Source organism: Gasterosteus aculeatus, chromosome 16 (assembly GCF_964276395.1).
Source record: "Gasterosteus aculeatus chromosome 16, fGasAcu3.hap1.1, whole genome shotgun sequence".
Lineage (NCBI taxonomy): Eukaryota > Metazoa > Chordata > Actinopteri > Perciformes > Gasterosteidae > Gasterosteus > Gasterosteus aculeatus.
In genome coordinates, this window is record NC_135704.1 from 15,628,648 (window position 1) to 15,648,642 (window position 19,995).

General features: G+C 47.0%; 2 protein-coding genes and 1 long non-coding RNA gene across 3 annotated transcripts; 2 read left to right on the plus strand and 1 right to left on the minus strand.

Moving 5' to 3' along the window:
* The first annotated feature begins 5,759 nt into the window (after nt 1-5,759).
* LOC144388833 (uncharacterized) lies at nt 5,760-7,934 on the plus strand. Its single transcript, XR_013453102.1, has 4 exons — nt 5,760-5,884; nt 7,029-7,140; nt 7,505-7,706; nt 7,796-7,934. It is a non-coding gene; the product is annotated as an uncharacterized LOC144388833 (long non-coding RNA).
* Nucleotides 6,593-10,406, minus strand: LOC120834534 (melanoregulin). Its single transcript, XM_040202588.2, has 5 exons — nt 9,944-10,406; nt 9,657-9,849; nt 7,900-7,990; nt 7,655-7,821; nt 6,593-7,103 (listed from the first exon to the last, which is right to left on the minus strand). Exons 1-5 carry the CDS (start codon nt 10,018-10,020, stop codon nt 6,993-6,995), a joined length of 639 nt encoding a protein of 212 aa, XP_040058522.2. The 5' UTR covers nt 10,021-10,406; the 3' UTR covers nt 6,593-6,992.
* A 166-nt stretch (nt 10,407-10,572) lies between these two features.
* LOC120834533 (carboxypeptidase O) lies at nt 10,573-13,350 on the plus strand. The gene is given in 12 exon segments (XM_078091233.1): nt 10,573-10,731; nt 10,946-11,009; nt 11,179-11,280; nt 11,381-11,491; nt 11,564-11,680; nt 11,778-11,871; nt 12,076-12,094; nt 12,096-12,160; nt 12,309-12,418; nt 12,525-12,609; nt 12,701-12,781; nt 12,871-13,350. Coding segments are annotated over 12 exon segments (1,110 nt in total). The 5' UTR covers nt 10,573-10,666; the 3' UTR covers nt 13,068-13,350.
* Nucleotides 13,351-19,995: the final 6,645 nt, after the last annotated feature.

Genomic DNA, 19,995 nt, shown 5'->3' on the forward strand with positions numbered 1-19,995 from the left:
CTGTCCGGGTGCCCTGAATCGAATCAGCTAGAACCTCTCATCAAAGTCAAACAAGATGCCGTGTGCGGATCTATTTTCCATTCGTGCGTGAGTGACCTTTTTGTGTGCGTCCACTGTGACCGTGTGTGCGTAAGTCTGTGTGAGTGTCACGATAGCGGCGGGATAGGACCTCCTGATGGAGTGCAGGAACGTGTGCCTTCGCTTCCCCCGGCTGGCCGTAAGCCGACGAGATAAACACTAATGGGACTTCTGCCGGGGTTACCGGGCAGAAAACTCATTTGAGAGTTTCCTCACATGAAAGGAGAAAACGCTAATTTGTCCAGTTTTATCTCATTCCGTCCGGTCTCCTCGTCTCCTCCCCTTTGCTCTTCATTTCTCTCCCACTCTCTCTTTGTCTCCCTCTCTCTCTCTCCCAGGTTCTCTATGATCTCTAAGTAGCTTCATCCTCTGTAAACAAAGAGAAACTTTAGGTTGATTTAAACCTACACTGGTATCAGTCATGTAAGCCTTCATCTGAACGTTACCAATGTCCTTTTATTTACGAACTATTTGCTTTGGCTTGTTTAGTGCCATTCTTAACTTAACTTCACTAAGCCTGCTCATGCATAATGAGCGTAGCTGCACTGACAAGACAAATGAGACGAACAGCAGGCCGAGCAGCAGAAGAGACCCGTCGTGCACTTTAACTTCTCTGAGACGTCTCTGAGCGTGCAGAGGGGGGGAGAAAAGAAAAGAGCATGACACAGAGCTCGGCTTTCTCCGCCGGTTACGGGGCAGGAAGTTTGCCAGACAAGACCTCTATCGCAATCTGTTTATCAGAGCCCCCCCCCCCCCTCTCTTCCCTCCCCTCCTTCTTCTCCCCCATTACCCGTCCTTCACGTCCTTCACCTCCTCTTCCTGCTCACCGTCCTTCTCTTTCAGACGTCTATCTCGTGCTCAGTCACTTCCTTTCACCGCCTTTAATTTCATCTTATGCACCCACCCACCCCCCCTCCTCCCCTCCACCCCTCCTTCACCTCCTCCATATCGGTCCTCTAGAACAAAGATATGGTCAGTTAATTAAGTCCTGCCAACCTTCCTGAGGCCCAAGAACGTTCCGCGTATAACAAGAATCGCTTTTGAGCAGTAGGATTTTCAATCAATAAGTTCATAAATGACCCCCCCCCCCCCTCAACCACCCCCCTTCACCCTCCCCCCTTAGTTTCAGTCAAGGGCCTTCTGAGATAGTCACGGGTTATTTGTGATGCTAAAGGCTCTGTGAATCACGGCCAGAGAAAACAAACCGAAGACTCCCCGGCTGTGTTGTCTTAAACGTTGCTGTCCCACTGTGGGTTATTAGGGGGGGGCGGGTGGGGGGTGGGGGGGTTTCATATACGTCAGCCTTGTATCAACACCGGTTGGAGTTCACACAGAGAGGAGAGACGGAGGACTTTAGGTGTAGGGAGAGAGGGAGGAGAAAGGTAACGATGGAATAACAAAGCAGAGGTGGTTGGTCTACAAATGAGAGGTAGAGGGGGATTTCAAATGACTCGCTCCTGACCACACACACACACACACACACACACACACACGCACAAGTTCCCATCATTGTTAAAATAATAATCTTCTGTTGGATGAAGTTGAAGATTTTCTGAAGATTCTGAATAGTGGAGTCATTTTGTAATCATTTTGCGAGCTCTCTTTAAAATAAAAAACACTGCCCAAAACACATGACGCAAATTTTCAGCCTGGGGAAAAAATTAGGAGCACTAAATTTAGCAGTCATGAGGCCTCCACGTGAAAGCACAGCGGCTTCTCTCGGGTTTTTCAGATGGGTCTGAAATGTGCAAAAAGCCCCTCGGAGCTGATTTTCCATCTGCATCTATTCGTCGCCCGTCCCCTTGATCTCCCCGGTGATGTGGGGTTTTTTTTTCGCGGCGCCGCCTCTCGTGCCTCCGTGTCCTAAGCGGCTGCCTCTATTGGCCTCTTTGCCCTCTGCCCCTCTGAACCAACCGCCGCTGCGCTCTGTCATTTAACCGTACCGTGTGCGTCTGACGCGTCTCTCCCGGAGGGAAGGGAGGAGCAAAGTGTTTGAAGTGACACACACACGTGCACGCACGCAGACACACAAACGACAGACGACAGAGGGGAAGGTCGATGCCGCATTCAGCTCAAAAAGTGAGTGAGAGACGGAGATGCGGACAGTGTGCGGACGTCAGATCAGGGGACACGGGAGGCTTTCCCCCTCATTCCACCTTTGTGAGCGAAGGACAGCTGTTTTTCAATGAGCTCATCGTGGTGGTAGCCCAGAATTTGTCATGTCTGTGTGTGTCTGTGTGTGAGTAGACCTACTTGCGTGGATATCTGCACGGTGAATCATAGAAAGTGGAGATTGCAGAGTCAGGGAGATGCATTTTCCAAAGAAAAATACAGCCCCCGGCTCAAAGCTAAAGAGGGATTAGGAAATTCCCTCAGCAACAGATGCCCGAGGAGGTGTGCAGCGTGGCCGTCTGCCACCTGTTACTCAGATCCTCAGGGAGGACCTGGCTCTACCGCTACAGTAGCTACGCCCGCAGGAACCGCTCAACTTTCTGCTGAGAAAAGCTGAAATTTCACTTTCTTTTCCAAAGAAAGAAGAATGAAAAGTGAAAATAACGATATAGTTCAATAACAATGACTTGCACTGGTCTTAACATATTTTTTAGACCAGGATTTTGAATGAATTATGAACCATTTCCATTAACCGACATGGAAATGATGACGGGAAGCTTTAGTAGATGAATGAAAGAGTACAAAAGATTGTTCTTTGGGGAAACAAAATGTCCTCGACAGATCATTCTAGCTGCAGCACGCTGAAAGGCAGAAAACAAATGATGGATGGGTAGAAAAATGATTGGACCTTTGATGATGTTATCGTGATTCATGAATCACTCGTGATGTCTGGCAGCCTTGGGCAGACTTTATGAGCGCCGAGGTTCCCCAAAGATTTTCATCTAAATCGAGTTGGGACGCCGACTTCACCAGTGCCAGATAGCAGAGAGATTCTTCTACTCAGTCTGCTGCCAAGACACAGATACAGTGAAGGTATACAGAAGGATGTTTTCACAAATGCACTTTGTAGTCCTCCTCTGGAGCTTCTTCCATGTGGTGAAAACACGATTCAGCCGTAATCCGACCCAACTACCGCGTTTGCCCTGCAGGTTTGAGCTGAGCGGGTCGTCTGGTCCGGTGGACTTTGCATTCTAAGGTGCAGCAGAGCGTGCAAACTGTAGCGGCGTGCGTAGTAGTAGGAGCTCCGTGGAGGTGGAGCTCAAAGTGCATTCAGGACTCTCCTGGAAGAGTTGCTCTTATAGTTCACATAACTGCTCCGAACCTCCAGAAAGACGCATATTCTGACGTTATTTACTGTCTTGATGACAAGTGTGATCAATCGCAGTGAACGTATATAGAAGTCATCAACTGGCCAAACAAATCTCCAAATGAAACATACTTGATGACAACTGTGCCATTAAAAGCCTTATGGCATGATTTCAGGCATCATTTTGGATCTTTCCAAAGAGCGTTGCTCGTGATTTTTCATAGAAATATCACCAAATAGGTCCAAACCATCACCAAATGATCTCACCGTACTCGACTCCCTTTTCTGGCTTCATGCAGTACATCAGTGCTCCGGTCTGACCAACCCTGCACTGGATCCAGAACCATGGAATCAGAATTAGATTAGAAGGTGAGGAGGTCTTAAACACTTCGACAGGACTTCCTATGTTAAGTATGAACCCTGCATGTTTATGTTTGTGTGTGTGTTTGTATGTCGACCTGCGGCATCATTACGTGACATCATCCACAGCCAACAAAAAGAGGCTCCTCTCTCCCCCAGTGAGTGCGGACGCAGTCCTCACGCCACCAGGTGCTCATCCAGCCCTCTGATCCGCGTCAACGGAGCCGTGGACGTGCGTGCGTTTGTGCGTTGTTTTGAGGTCACGGCTGCAGGTCAGTTCACTGTGGGTGAACATCGGGTGATTGGTGACAGAAAACGCTGGCAGGTCGATTGTGAGAGTGAATCACAGTCTGACTTTTTCTTGAAAAAAAGACGATGACAAAAATAACCGTCACTTATTCCCGTTTTCTCTTTTTTCCCTCCCCCTCCACTATTTTTGACACTTCCAAAGAAAGTTTCTCCATCACAACCCGTTTCTCTTCTTCCTACACTTTCTTTACTTTTCCTTGCACGCACAGAAGGAGTGTCATAGTGACATGTTTATGTGTTTGTAATACTGCCTCTTTGTTAGTTAGTTTAGTAGCACACACACCCCCAAGGTTTCATACTCTGTCCAGACATAAAAACTCCTCCCACCTAAAGATGCAAAACAGTGACATTTTCTGATGTCACAATTTTTAAGTTAAGTTTATGTTACGAAGCAAAACTTTACATATGTGGGGTTGAAATGTGCCTAAACAGAAACACTTTTTTGTACCGCGCCGGAGTTCACAGAAGGAATGTTGTGGGTCTTTGGAGACTTGAGGCCGTTCGTAGCATTAATGTGGATTATTGTAAAACACAGTTGCTGCTGTTGTCTATTGTGTTCAGCCATTGTGCGGTGGTCCCCCTTTTGATTCCTGAGACCCTGCAATCGTAGAATAACAATTACCGCAACAATGCGCATACATCCCGTTCACCTCCTTTGATCATGCGTGATTTGAGGGGAATTATTCGTGATATTTTAAGAGTGCAGTTGTGTAATTACTGATCCACCGCTGATGACCACAGGCATGCTGTAGAGAACAGCCCGCCTCGCCCATCTGTGGTGTGTGAGTGTGTACAAGTGTGTGTGTGTGTATGTGTGTGTGTGTGTTCTGCCCTAAACTCTGCTTCAGCCCAGAAGCTGAGAATGAAAGTGATTTAAAGAACAACAGGCCTCTCATGACTGCCGGAGAAACGGCAACGTTGAGCTCCACAGAAAAAAAAGGAGTGAGCTGTAAATACATTTGGTCGATTTAGTTTTATGATTATTGTTTCCTCACAGTAACGCAGTTCAAATTGTATAAGACTACGCCTTCAAATCTGAAGCTGCTTCCCGCAGCGTATACAATATTAAAATAGCAGTGGGGGGGAGAAGACTTAACCACGTCGCCTTTTCTGTGCGGACCGTTGACCTCTGACCTTCTTTTGGGAGTCGCAAAGGTCAGCAAACTGTGGCCCGGGTTCTCCAAACCTGCGCTACCAATTACCGAGTGTTCGTGTGTGTGTGTGCGTGTGTGCGTGCGTGTGGACAACACCCCACTGGAGACTCAATAGGAAACCTTAAGCTGGGGCCGCAGTTTGAATGGTCATCGTCTGTGTGTGTGTGTGTGATCATAATGTACGCCTGACCTCTTACTGAGCTGTGGAAATATGGCCTACACACACACACACACACACACACACACACCCGCACACCGTATGTGACCATTTTTCTCTGACCAGCGTCTTAATCATTCCCCTCTTTCTTACGTCATATTTCGGTCCAATCAACAGAAGAATGCTGACATGTCTCGCCTATTGCTTTTGGGAAATGTTGTAGAAATTCAGACCTGAAATTCAGTAAGTCTCAAGAATGATGTCATTACTCAATCTGAAATGCACAAACACACACACACACACACACACACATGCAGTGGTATAATCAGAAAAAGGTGCAAGCAGCACAATGGCTTTCAGCTCTACCAGACTATTGGTCTGCCTCCCGTGCTGCTCCCCTCCCCCTTTTGGTTCCACATCTGCTTCCCCAAACTTTGGGAGGGGGCCTTGGAGAGAACAATATTTAGGTCAAAGTGAGCTCTGTCTTTCTCTCTGCATGCGTGCACACAGGCATGAAGGTCTGTACGACATACCACAGCCACCGACTGCATTAAGAACCGGAAGACGGCACAGTGTCCCGAAACGTGCGTGTGTGTGTGTGTGTGTGTGTGTGTGTGTGTGTGTGTGTGTGTGTGTGTGTGTGTGTGTGTGTGTGTGTGTGTGTGTGTGTGTGTGTGTGGTTGAGAACTCAAAATGAGTTTGGAATGAAAGCCAAGATGAGACATTAACATCTGCATTCTGTTCAGAAGATGAGATTCTTTCAGGCTTCATCTCTGACGTTGTTCACCATGTTCTTTCATGGGTTGGTTTTAGGTGCTGGGCAGCTAAACTCATAACATATAATCATTTTAACAGTGAAGAATTAGCTAAGTAGGCTCAACGATAACACTATACCCCATCTGTGACACAGACATTTCCATCTAAATCGATACATTCCAATCTAACCCACTGAAGCAGGACAAAAGCTTCTGCTGCCACCTTGTGGCTGAATCAGGAAACAGTCACAAGGCTGATTGAGCGCCTCCAACTAGGCTGAGCAAAAATATGTTTTTATTGACAAGATGAGCAAAAAAACACCCATTACCCCGGAAAACACTATTTTTGAATGATTATTATTATAGTCTCTCCTTCAAAAGAATACCTCAACCACAGAGTGGGTAATGCGGTCCATATTTACTTCCATACTTTTTCTCTTTTAATTTTTTTTGGGTTCACCAATGAGGATTCAGAATTCAAGGCAGCATGTAGTAAATAATTAATATACCAACTGTCATATTGTTGGTAAAGTACTCTTTTAATATGGATTGTGAGAAAATATTTATCAACATTTTTCCATGATATTTTTTAAGACAAGATATTGACTTTAGAAATAAAAAGACCTAATATGTCAGGTCGTAGGTCGCACAAGTGCAGCAGCAATACTAGATGAGTGATACGTCTACTATAAAAGAAAATGAATACATTGAAAATATGTATCTTTATACATCATTATCAATTGAATTGTCCAAACAACCAAAACACCATATGACAATCAATCAACAGGATACATCAAAGAGAAGGTTTAATTTGGCATTAGAACTACATTTTCCTACAGAATTAAATGAATGTTAGAGTTTGGCAAAAAAAACAAATGCTTTACTTTCACAGTACAATTTAAAAATATTTCTTTACCCGCTCATATGTCTTCTTTTTTCACAACATTGTCTCTCAGTCTACTTTGCTGGGGATATTTTTCTTTAGCCAGTCTGACAAAGTCCTCTGCGCTGTCCAGTGACACCAGGCGGTCCTGAGAGAAAGAAGACAGCACAGTAAGAATGAAACAGGTGGGAAAGAGATTTAACAGAGACATTCAGTAAAACTCCCTAAATGAGCTGCTGAGTCCTTTAAAATCAGTGTGGTCGCGGATGGCACTTTTAAAGAATGAATTGTTTTTAACTAGGGGTCATCGTGGCACAGGGGTTAGAGAAGGTGTGCTGGGAAGCACAAGGTTGGTGGTTCGAGTCCAGGCTCCCCCATGTTCCATGTCGAAGTGTCCCTGAGCAAGACACCTAACCCCTAATTGCTCCCCGGGCAAAATGTGAAAAAGCCATGGGTTTAAAAAAAAAGTGTAATGTAAGTCGCTTTGGATAAAAGCGTCTGCTAAATGACCTGTAATGTAATGTAACTTGGATCTTCTTTTATTTACAGTGACCTCTTGGGGGTCAAAGTAGGGCCGATCACTGAGACGCCCTTTTTCATCATCCGCAGTGATGCCGCCCGGGAAGATAACCAGGGGCACAGGAGTCGAAGGGAATGAAACAAACTACGCCGTGTGTGTGTGTGTGTGTGTGTGTGTACCATCACGCAGAGGTATCTGCTCTGGTGTTCCGTTTCCGGGGGAAACAGAGAGGTGCGGTCCACCAGCTGTTTCAACAGTTCGCCCGCTTTGTTGAGTCGGTCCTGATCCCGACTGAGCCGCCTCTGTTTGTTCACGCGCAGCAAGGCGTCCACCTCGCACTGATAACCTGCCCACAGGTGAAAGGGAGATCACACAACGGAACCCAACATCTGGACTCTGGACCGCATCCGCGTGAGTGTCCCACCGAGCTGCAGCAGGATCTTCCTCCACCGAGATCGGACCTCCCGCCTGGCGTAGCGTAACGAGTGTATGTCGTAGTTCAGCTTCTCCCATTCCTGGAACACGACAAGCACAATGTACCACATGGTGCACGTGTGGATGAACCAAGCGATCTAGCGTTCAACCTGAGAAAAGAGCCAATTTAAAAAGTGCAAAAAACCTGATATGTAGAAGGAAGGTTATAGCCTCACCTTGCACCGCAAAGCTAATAAACATTACAGCTCAGTCTTGATGTTTATATTTGATGCTTTTTCCATCATAGAAGAGGAAGAGCAATCTGTGCAATCTCTTGACAAAAAACAATCTCAATAGCACTACATTTTGGAGGACAAAGTGTCTGAAACAGTCAGCTGTAACTTTAAAAAACATAAGGCAGAGCAGTTTACAGAATGGCTTATTCGACTTCATTTCCTGGGTCATTTATTCCCTCAGTGCTGAATCTGGACCACTTTGGTTTGTTTGTTTGGCCTAATATTAAAAACAGTCCCACGACATTATTGGGACGGTTGGCTGAATATTCCCCTTGAACGGGCAGCCAGGCCGTTGGCCTACATCTCCATCGAGGAATTTCATTTATTAACACAATGTCCCCATTGTGTGCCGCAGCCAACTATTCTCAACTCAGTCTAAGCGTCACATGTTTGCCAAAATTAAACTCAGCGATTTCGGTCCCTCTGCAGAGGAAAATGCAGCGAGAAGGTATTTAATGTAGTGAAGGGATCCTTCAAAGAAACAATCATTCCCCCGCGCACACACGCACGCTAACTGTAATAAACAACCTGTGACTGTGGGAGGAGTGAAAGGTCACTGATTGAGTAAGTGAATAAAGTAGCTTCCCTGTGTATTCTGTGTCAGTGGCTGTTTATGTGTTTCATTTTCTCCTATTGTGCCGATTTAATATGATTCATATTTTGGATTCTAGGTCATTCTACATTTACCGATGTGAGTTAGAGAGCTGCAGTAGAACGGATAAGGGAACTTCTGGGGATTCCTGGTGCTGGTGTGTTTCACACAGTGAATCCTTGTTTCATCTTTTCCAGATTGAAACCACCAGGTCTCTGATTAGGGAACTGGCCACTTTCACTGCTAAATGTGTAAAACAGATCAGATGAAGCTAAAGTTTAGGACTTACGGATTCACTTAAACCGGGTCAATTAATGATCACTCAAGGGTATCGTTACCTTTTTCAGATTCAGATAAGGCTTGCAGCTTTTTACATGATGTCCACAAAATAACAACTTTCAACCACACTGTTTCCTTGAAAATCAAGGAGGTCGTTTTGAATTATATGCAAAAAAAATGGTAGATCAATGACTTTAAAGTGTAGAATTATGTTGTCTGATTTCTCCGTGGGAACAGACCATGACTGGTGTTTGCACTCTAAACTGAAACATTGTTTTAAAGCTCCTCTTTGACATTTATTGTGCACTTGACAATTAAAAACCTCCTTTCTCCTAACATTGTATCAGCACCACAAAAGGCTGACGATTTCCAAAGAATAGAATTTTAAACGGTACACATTTACATAATACTACCTAGAAAAACTGCTTTCATAATCCACAATTTGTCTTAACACTAAATAAATTCCACACTTATTATTGAATGCATTTAGCATGCATAGCATAGCAGTGGTGCCTCTTTGTCATGCATTTACGCACGTGAGTCACTTCCAATCTCACGTTGTGTCTCTGCAGCTCTTATGCAACGACGGCACCCTCTCACCTCAGTAGCCTTGTCGGCCTGGTCCCTCATGCTTATAAAAGCCTGCAACTCTCGGTCCGACCCTCTCCTGGTGGGGGAGCCACAGGGGCCGTTTGTGCACCTCCTCGAAGGCCGAGGCCCGAAGAGGCTCTCCTCTTCTGTGTCGCTGTCGCTGGACCCGCTGGACACCGCAGGCTGTCCGCTGGTGCGCATACTGGAGAGGGGGACGGGGGAAAAACAGATAAATGAGCATTGAAGGCAGGGGGGTTTGGGGTTTTCGACCGTGCTTCATCGGGCGTTTGCCTCACCGCAAAATGGCATCCTTCTCCTCGCTGTTGTGTTTCCGATAGAGCTGACAGCAGCAGATTGTGTACTTGGCTCCCATCGACCTTTTCCAAAAGTTTGCAACAGTCGAAACACGTACGCTCCCTCCGCCTCGTTCAAACGGGACTCCTCTGGAATGCTCGCCCAATCAGACAATGGCCGACCTGAAAACGCCTTCGAGCGGAGGACTAAACATTCGGGGCCGACGTCTCAACTCGCTGCGTCCGTCCTCCTTTCCCCGTGGCCGGACCAGGCTCAAATGAGAGCCGTCTGTCAATTATATTGTCCACGTGAGTCCAACAGCGACAACAAAAACAACACACACACACACACACAGGGCAGCCCAGGGATGAATGGCACATTTATTCAGCAACTCCTGATGGTGCAGAATGCAGCAGGAGAGGCAAAGCTTTCTAACACGAGCAGCATGTCTGCTCGCTGACGAGTGTTTGGAGAAGATTCACACGTAGAAACAAGAGAGCGGTCGGTTTACGTATCAGCTGTTTTAGTGGCTCTTAGTGGGATGCTAATACATAAGCCATTACGTTTGGCTCTGACGACATCACTTGTGTATTGACCCCTGTGTTGGCTTATGAAAAAATAAATAAAAAAAGAGAGATCCAAGGTCAGCTGGTTGATAAAAAGAAAAAAGCCGCTACCACAGGAAGAGACGGACAGCGGCTGCAGGAGTGAGTTGAACCGGCGCAATGGAGGTAACGAGGTGGCCCCTCAGTTTGTTCGTGGTGACTCTCAGCATCGAGGCGTCTTACAGGTGAGCTGTGCCACTGCGTTGAGGGGTGATTGTCAGTGTCCAAGCTCAGCGGTTTTCCTCTGAATAAATGTAACTTTGTTTAGTGGTGTTTGTGAATTCAGCCATGTAGGGAAATAAAGTGATACTGCTGGTTGCTGAAATAATGGCTTTTATTTTTTATTTTTAAGTTGAGCGGATACTTAAATGCTTCTGTATCTTTCTTTTTAAATCACAGTTTAGTGGAGGGTTTGGAATCCACACAGAAATATGACTACACCAAATATCACCCCATGGATGAGGTCAGAGCCGACATTAACCCCTGAATAACCAGACAGGATGTTCAATCCGTCTCACACATCAGCTTCCCTTCTGATCTGCACTTAGATCTTCATCTATTACAAACAGACGTTGGTCAAAGACAACTATAAACGCCATTATTGTTGTGACGCTGATTCCGTTGCGCTGCAGATATACAGTTGGATGGAAGATGTGCAGCGCGGGAATCCACAGCTGGTCTCCTCTGCTGTCTATGGACACACCTCTGAAGGGAGAAACATCTCCCTGCTGAAGGTATTGCCACGCGGTCACTGCGACTCCCACCGGAGAACTCGTGGGAACTCACGCTTAATACAAAACGTGTGTGTGTGTGTGTGTGTGTGTGTGTGTGCAGTTGGGACTGGAACACCCGGAGGGCAGCGAGAAGAAGGCCGTGTGGGTGGACTGCGGCATCCACGCCCGGGAGTGGATCTCGCCCGCCTTCTGCCAGTGGTTCGTCAAAGAGGTTTGTACCCTCATCCCGCCCACGGGCCACACACGCGCGCCCGGCGCTCGGTTCTGACGGACGCGTCTTCAGATTGTCAACTCGTGTCGCACCGACGGGAAGATGCGGCGGATGCTGCAGAACCTCGACGTCTACGTCACCCCCGTGATCAACGTGGACGGATACGTGTTCTCCTGGGCCACAGATACCGTGAGTGCCCTCCGGGGTTCCCCACGTGGAACTCCTCATGTGCGGCCTTCACGCTGTTTGAGTTCCGTGTCTGCGTCCGAACCTTGTTTCCCTGCAGACCCGTCAGTGGAGAAAGTCTCGCTCGACCCCTCCGCCGGGCGGCAGCTGCTACGGCGTTGACCTCAACAGGAACTTCAACGCCAACTGGAGCAGTGAGTTGTGTGCTTGTGCGGCAATGTCAACACCACCAGTTGGCTCGGTGTCTCGTCACGTCAGAAACATTTGACTGACACTTTACGTGTAGCCTTCCTCCTCCTCTTCGGATGCACATTTTATAATCACGTTCGTTGTAAAAACAGATGTAGAAACGCTCCCGTGTTTTGAGAGGACGAGCTTGATGTCGTTTCTTTCCTCAGCGGTCGGGGTGTCGTTTGACAAACAACTACTGCGGGAAATCAGCAGGCTCAGAACCAGAGGCTCAAGCTGTGATGGACTTTGTTGGTAACCATTTTTATTTAAAACTATTTATCAACATTGTATGGGTTTGATCCGTGTTCATTTACATGAATGGATAACTGAACTTAGAGGTCATTATTGAGGCTCCTCATCAACGGCGTCCTGTCTGTTGTTGTTTGTCCTCCCTCTCTAGGTGGGATGGTGAACCGCACTGTGTGTTTCCTCACCATCCACTCCGCTGGGCAGCTCGTCCTCTTGCCTTACGGCCACCCTGAGATCTCTGCGCCCAACTACGCTGAGCTGGTGTGTGTCTGCGTTCTTTTCACCTCCTCTAACCCGGTGACGTCGTCTTGTGACGGAGATCGCGGCTGCCTGGTTTTGTTTTTTCTTGTTTTTTTCCTTCGTGCAGGTTTCAGTCGGTGAGGCAGCCGCATCAGAAATGAAGAAGGTGCACGGAATGGACTACACTGTGGGAACATCCCCACAAATCCTCTGTAAGACTCGGCTCACCTGGTCCCAAAAAAGCTGTTAACGTGCAGGTTTCGTTGGGGATGAACAACACACAAATTCCTCTTCAACCTTCAGATCCAAACTCCGGCTCCAGCCGCGACTGGGCTCGTCTCGTTGGCGTCCCGTTCTCCTACACCTTTGAGCTGAGGGACAAAGGTGGGCAGGACTTTGGGATGGCGATCAGTTGAATGTAAAGCGCTGGCTTGTGTTTTCTAACATTCCGGTGTCCCCTGATGATTCCTCAGTCGAGTTCAGATACCTGCTGCCAGAGGAGCAGATCCAGCCGGCCTGCGAGGAGGCCTACGCGGGGGTTCTGTCCATCATCGCACACGCTCACGACAAGACCTTCCCGTACGCTGCCGGGTCCGGGCCCGCTGTGGTGGGGTCCGTGTTACTCACCAAGAGAGGACCTGGTGTGAGACAAGGAAACTGTCAACGATAGAAAGGTTGTTCCACAACCTGTTAGACGAGGGAGTCTATTGGATACATGTAGGCTTTCTGACTGAGGCATTTAAGCGAATTCTGTAATTAGTGCTCGGTAGTGACATTCATAGGTCACGAGAACAAAAGCTGGGGATGTAATTCCTCTTTAAAGCAGCAGGGGGCAATGTTGTCCCGTTCAAGCCACCGGCTTCCTGCCTTCTTTCTTTACTTGTGTTTATCGTCCATTGTTCATGTATGAGAATGCTTGTTTTGTCATTACATCCCACTCTCTTCAATTCCAACACCAGCGTGTGCCCTTGTGTTTGAGTTGGTATTAGAAGGTATAACAAGTCAAGCTTTTCACAGATGCCATTGACATGATGTTTCATTCATAGAGGAAGCATTGGTATTTTGTCTCCTCTGAGAACTTTTGATGTATTCTCCTACCAGCTCAGTGTCTGATGGACCACCCGTTATTCACACACACACACACACACACACAGACTGTGCCAATGACTATGTGACAGCAGTGGAAACAGAATGATAATTCCAGCTCACATGAAACCTTACAGAACAGAAAGACGGCTCAAACATCGGAGGAGCGAGGGAATAATAAGCAGGAACGGTGACACACGGGCACACGCAGCCCTTCAGGGAACAAACTATTCACTGCTCCATCACTTACAGTCACGAAAGATAATCACACACACACACACACACACACACACACGAGCATAAGAACTGGGCAGGGATTCAGAGACACAGATTGAAGGTGATTATAATTCACAGTGAAGTCTGGCTGGTTTAGCCATCACCAGCTCATCCATCTACTTGTGTGTGCGTGCATGTGTGGGTGAGCACCCATCAGGGCAGGAGGGGAGGAACACACTGTGGACGTATAAATCAAACAGATAGGGGGAGCGGGGGGAGAAATCGAGCCCACCCATCAAAGAGGAGGTGAGTGAAGAATGGATGGAGGGAAACGCAAGAGGGTTTGCTGGAGGACAATTAAAGGAGGGGGGGGGGGGGGGGATAATGTACATGATAGCACAAAGAAAAACAGATTCAGTTAAAGAATACAATAGTGACGTGACGTAGCATTCAGCTCTGCCACTGGAGGGAAATAGAACGATGTGGACACGACTGTATGTACCTGACTTTGTTTATGCACCTCTTGTTTTAATCTCTAGCAAAGGTCAATTAAAGCAAGACCACGTAACTCTTGGGAAAATGAATATGTCTGATACTACTAGTGCCGTGGCACATGTTTGATTGGCCTACACTCCGACTGACAGATAGTGTTGCCTTGCTTTGCGGCACAAGTTAAGCAGAGTACAACATTTTGTGCCTTAAAGACCGAAGTATCCAACGATAACATTGTTGATGTTGATAATATTGTTGGTTCCGCTGCCCTCCGAGGCCTCGCGAATACCAACAACCCAGGTTTCTGCTGCTGGGAATGCTAGCGGCAAAGGACTAGTACCTGGGGAGAGATACTACGCACCTACAGCAGTCACCTATCGATGGATCATCGGTCGTCAGGTATTTGCACCTTCCAGTCAACTGTTTGCTAATGATGTCGACAACAGTACGTCTGCGTGCCCGCAGTCTTTAGGAGTCTTGGGAGATGTAACGCTTTTTACTCTATTTTCATTTTCAGTTTCACAGACTCCAAATCATGGTCGGACGTTTCCTGTAAGGCTTCGACGCTGAGGATCCTGTTGAAAAGTGAATCATGGCCAGCGAAAGGATACGGTGGTAATATGTTTACTCAGGTTTAACTATGTATTTTTTTAGAGCGAGACAATACGTCCAAACTCTCAGAAACTCCCCATGAATCTCCAAGGGGACGGCCAAGGTTCACTGTCCGGACGTGGGAGGTTAACAGAGGAGAAATTGTGTTTTTGTTTCTCAGACTATTTGGAGGACTCGGCCTTAGTGCTGCTCTCCTTTACACACACACACACACACACACACACACACACACACGGGACTGTGAGTTGATTTCTGTCAGTACAACTCACCACTGAATCACAGGACTCCTTTCAAACGTGCACAGTAGAATAGCAGTGTGTGTGTGAGGGATCCTCTGCAGGGGACCCGTGACACGTCTTTGCCACATATTTTTATCGCTAATCGATGTCGATGACACCATATTTTCTACGCGGTGTCACGGACGATGGATGGGAGCTGTGCCATGCTTTTTAACCGTCACCCGTAATCGATGGGGGGGGGGTGGCGCCTTCATCTGCATCTCCTGATCACTGCATCCGGTGATTCATGATGGAGCCAGCGGGGGGGACGGCACGTGATGACGGGTGTGGTGTGAGAAAACGGAAAAACCTGTAATTCCGAATGGCCGACGGGCAGAGGAAGGGAACTCGTAAAACACAGATAAAAAAATCCCAGACAAAGGCGGATGGAAAGAATTTGACACCAGAGAGACACAACGTTGAGGAAGCTGAGTGATCATAATTCCAAACCATCATCGTGCCAAGTCGATCAGGGCAGTAGAGAACACAACCTCCCTCCCTTCCTTCCTTCCTTCCTTCCTTCCTAACTGTCTAGGTGCTCGTTGTGGGGCCTTAACTGGGTCATGTGGTTCTTTTTAAACAACGTAAATGCTATATTTCTAAATCGGGTCCTCGCTGTGAGCATTTAGGTATTGGAAGTTGGACCTACTTTGGTTATTTTGGATGGATGGCCATTTGGTGAATCATGAGCACGTTAGCAATAATGTTTCAGAGGTTTGTAACTCTATTCGACACCTTAATCTCACAGTTAGGCGTATAAGACAACATTTACAAAGTACGCTTGGAGTGGCATTTTTAAGTGTTCTGTTTGTCTCATTAATGTAAAACACAACATTACAATAACAGTCCAACTCATTTGATCCATTCTGCTCACCACCAATCGTCACCTCTCGCATTTTATACCTCGCCACTTGTTCAGAGGGTAACGTGTCGGCAAATGTGTCTACATAACAAAAAGCAAGAATAATGTTCATCATCGCGAAATGATTTAGAAATCATTGTGCCATTCATGAGCTGATTGGTATTTAAATCTGAATTCAGCCGCTTTGTGGATTGCAACAAGCTGCAAACACTACGCATTATCCCCGATGAACGTCACATGTAGCATGTGTTAGCAAACAGACGCCCATGTAAGCATCCATCAGACCCAGAGAAGCAAAATTCTCTCTTTGTTCAAAAAGACGCTCCCTCCGTTACTGTAGTTTGTGCTAATCCTCGTGGGTACGTCTCTACTAGCAACCCCGGTTACATTTCACGTAGTTATTTCCTTCACTCATTGCACCTTCTTCAGTGTGTAATCGTTGTGTGTGCACACACATTCGCACGCGGGTCCCCATTCGTGCCAGGATTTGCCCCAGAACATAATCACTGTGATTGGAGGTCGCAGGCACTTTCATCCCGTTATGATTAAAGTTTCCTTTGCGATGTGGTGAAGCCGAGTGAATCACTCAGCAGCAGCTCAGTGGAAGGAGGATACGCCGTTTAGGTTTTGTGCTCCGACATGAACAATTTACTGTTGTCTTGTCCCGGTTTGCACCAGTGAGCACAGATTTATTTTATTTACTTAAACTTGATGAACTTTCCAACCAAGAGCAGCTTCCTTTCAAATGTGGCGTGAAACATTAAGGTTGACGCGATCATCTTTCTATCTATTAATATTTTACGTCTATCCCTGAATCCTTTTAAAAACATTTACATGAGATCATGGAATACAAAATGTTTCCAGAGAGTCGGCCCCCTTGTCCCACCCCCTCTCCCCCAAAAAGCTTCTTCAAATTGTTATTTCAACCTTGGTGACTGGCAGCTCTTTTTCATCCATGAACAATTGCATTTCCCTGAACCTTGAAGCCGAGGCCGGGCCCGTTCCCCCGACTTCCTGCTCGCCAACACTCGCTTCCAACCGTTGACCCGACATTTCCCGCATGACATAAGTCTGACAATATTTCACGTTCACGCACCAAGAGATAGGGCAACACGGACGAGGAGGGAGGGGAGGTTGTTTTTTTGCAGTGGAATAAGAAAGAGACCACACAGCAATCAGGCCGGTCAAAGACCATCACCGAGAGGAGGCCGAGCCATCTGGGTCTCTGCCCGCCGGTAAAGAGGCTCGCCAGCACGGCAGGAAATAACCAATATCGCACTAATGCGCTGAGGCAACGCACGGAATGCCCTCATGGACATCTCCGACGCTACGTGGTGTCCGCGTCCCGTGGGTGCATGTGTGTGTGTGTGTGTGTGTGCGGTCAGGGCCGTAGATGTTTTTGTATCTTAAGTCTCTTCGGGACAAGCTGATGGAATATAATGAGTAACTTAATAATACGACCTCGACTCGGGTTGAATTGCTCTGTTTTGTCAATGTGGAGAGGAATAAACTATTCCAGTAGGTACACTCTGGGGGAGCTGATCTATATGGTGATTTATGACGCCGCTGGGTTGAATACTGAATGTGTGTTTGTTTGTGTGTGTTGGTAGATGTGTTTCCATACGCTGGATGTGTGTTGATGTCTGTCTCACAGAGACGTCACAATCCTCTCCCTCCCCTTACTGAAACACTTGCACTGGGACCGCGTTGCAAAGTCCTGTCTTTGTATCTGTGTCTTTTGAAGCAAGGAAACAGACCCTAGACGAGGTTGATTAGTTAAACAGGGGGGTCATTTGGTTATTCTTTCCTGCTCCTCTAGGTGGAGCTGTTAAACAGCAAGCATGGTTTGATTTAGCCGTTTGCTCGTGATGAGCAGAAGGTGTAAGATGTGCATGAGGGTCCCGTTTGCCAGCTGACAGGCTTTATGATGCAAGTGAGGCGCAGTAATGTTATTGTTTAGTGTATCTTCTGTTTTAGGTAAATATCACTCAGCATTAATAACAGAACTAGAAGCTGGACGAGAACATATTAAGATGTGGCAGAAATACAAACGCGCTTCTCCTACATTTTGGGTTTGTGCAGAATGATGTTTCCCAAATGATGAAAGTTAAATATCAAAGGTCTTTTCTTAGTCTTACTCACTCTTCTTCACTGTGTGTGTGGGCGTGTGTAGGCGGTGGATCACACAAATGAGCATAAAACTGTGAACTCGCGCTTTATTTCACCAGCCAGTTCGACAAAAGACGGTTTTTCTCTCGGGTTCTCAACATAAAAGTGGTCTGAGACTCAGTCCCGATTATTTGTCACCGTTTGCCCTGCGTGTCTTTTAAACACAGTTAACCAATAGCTACACAACTGCATGTGAACACAGCTACATCTGTGGAGTAACCAGTGATCACGCGTGTGCAGCCGTAGGGGCTGAATCGTGTTGGATCCCTGCCTGCGTCTCCTCTGAGGAGGAGGAGGAGGAGGAGGAGGTGACCTTTCACCCACATGAGGAGCAGACAGGGTTGCTGCACCTCGTTGGCATTTCTCACGCTGCAGCGTCGGCGTCACGCAGCCGCTCTGGGCCGCCGTGGACCATCGATGACGATCGGGGTCAAACCGCCAGCCTCCATCCAGAGTTCGTTCACGGAATGAGAATGAACTTTCATTCCACATATGGAAATGAAGGGAGGGGGGGGGGGGGGGGGGTCCACTCTGAAAACCTGTGGACTTTGGTGTATTCGGGCATCATAATGTTTCTACCTAATCTCACCTTTTGCTCTCTTTCTCTGTCATTCTGATTGGATTCAAAGATTCAAACAATCCAGCAGTAACATGCCACAGATGACATTGGGACCAAATCCCACTGTGAGATGTGCCGTGGTGGTAAAAACTTAGGGCCAGATGAACAGATGCTATCTAATCTACAAGGATGGAAGCAGCCACTGCAGGGGGATATAAAGAAATCACAGCTGTCTCTTCTCTCCTCACTTAAAGGTTCCCTGCGGAGTTTGCTGACCCGGGCAGCGCTATGGAAAAAGGTTCTGATGAGCACCTCATGTGCACTGATTCTTCCCTGACAGCATGCTGCACTGGTGGGTGCGACCGGTGTATTCATCACAAAGATGTCAACGATCCTCCCCGACAGCCCATTCAAACAGCCTGCCTGTGCTGAAAGCCCATTGGTTGATGGCCATGATGTCATGTGCTCTGTTTGAAAAGGAAAAGGAATCCGATTATCCCCAAATGGAGTCCTAAAGGATGCTAAACACACACATAGACACTGTTGCTTTTACACGTTCTCACACTATTTGAAAGATAAATACAAATATCAATGCATAGACTCACACTGTGTCTCCATCACCCATAAACTCAGCAAACATCTGAGTGGAGCATAGGACCAGCAAACAAACTCATCATATTGGTTCATAACGTGATGGAGAGCACATCGCCTCATGCCACACACACACACACACACACACAAAGGACGGCAAAGGATAGCTGCTCACAAACACACATTAGTATGTTTTAGTGAGCCTCCATGCATACAGACTACCTGTTTAAACCAATCATTACACCGCCGCCGGCTCGTAACACCGAGCAGAGGAGCGGTGGTAGATGGATGGATGGAGGGAGCGAAGGACAGCGGGTTCACGGGAAGGAGGCAAAGAGAGGAAGAAGGATCGGCCTGCAAGCAGAGAGGAGCAGATAGTCCAACGTGATCTCCAAAACCTGTTCGTAAAAATGTATACGAAAATCTGGAACATACAAATTCGTAACAATACATAGGAACTGGTGGTGGTTAACCACGCCCCTTGAGTGAACAACATGGACGTCTCTCCGCCATGTTGGATTTTTTGAGGGGGTTAGGGTTAGTATTCTATTCTTAAAATTTAACATTGATTTCTCGTTAAAAATGCAATCATAACACGTTTATTTTACATGGTTAGACTTCCCAAAGTGTGTTTACGGGGTGCAGGTCCCCTTTCACTTTGAACAGGGTGACGTCATCAGTTGCCAGTCCGTATTTATTTCGTATGTATCACTACGAATTTGTATGTTCAAGA

Excerpts from the sequence above, each read along its gene's own strand:
- LOC120834534 (XM_040202588.2), bottom strand. The coding sequence starts at position 10,020 with ATGGGAGCCAAGTACACAATCTGCTGCTGTCAGCTCTATCGGAAACAC. Across the intron at positions 9,850-9,943 it reads GAGAAGGATGCCATTTTGCG|TATGCGCACCAGCGGACAGC; the intron begins GTGAGGCAAACG and ends CCCCCTCTCCAG. Across the intron at positions 7,822-7,899 it reads GAAGATCCTGCTGCAGCTCG|GTTATCAGTGCGAGGTGGAC; the intron begins GTGGGACACTCA and ends ACCTGTGGGCAG.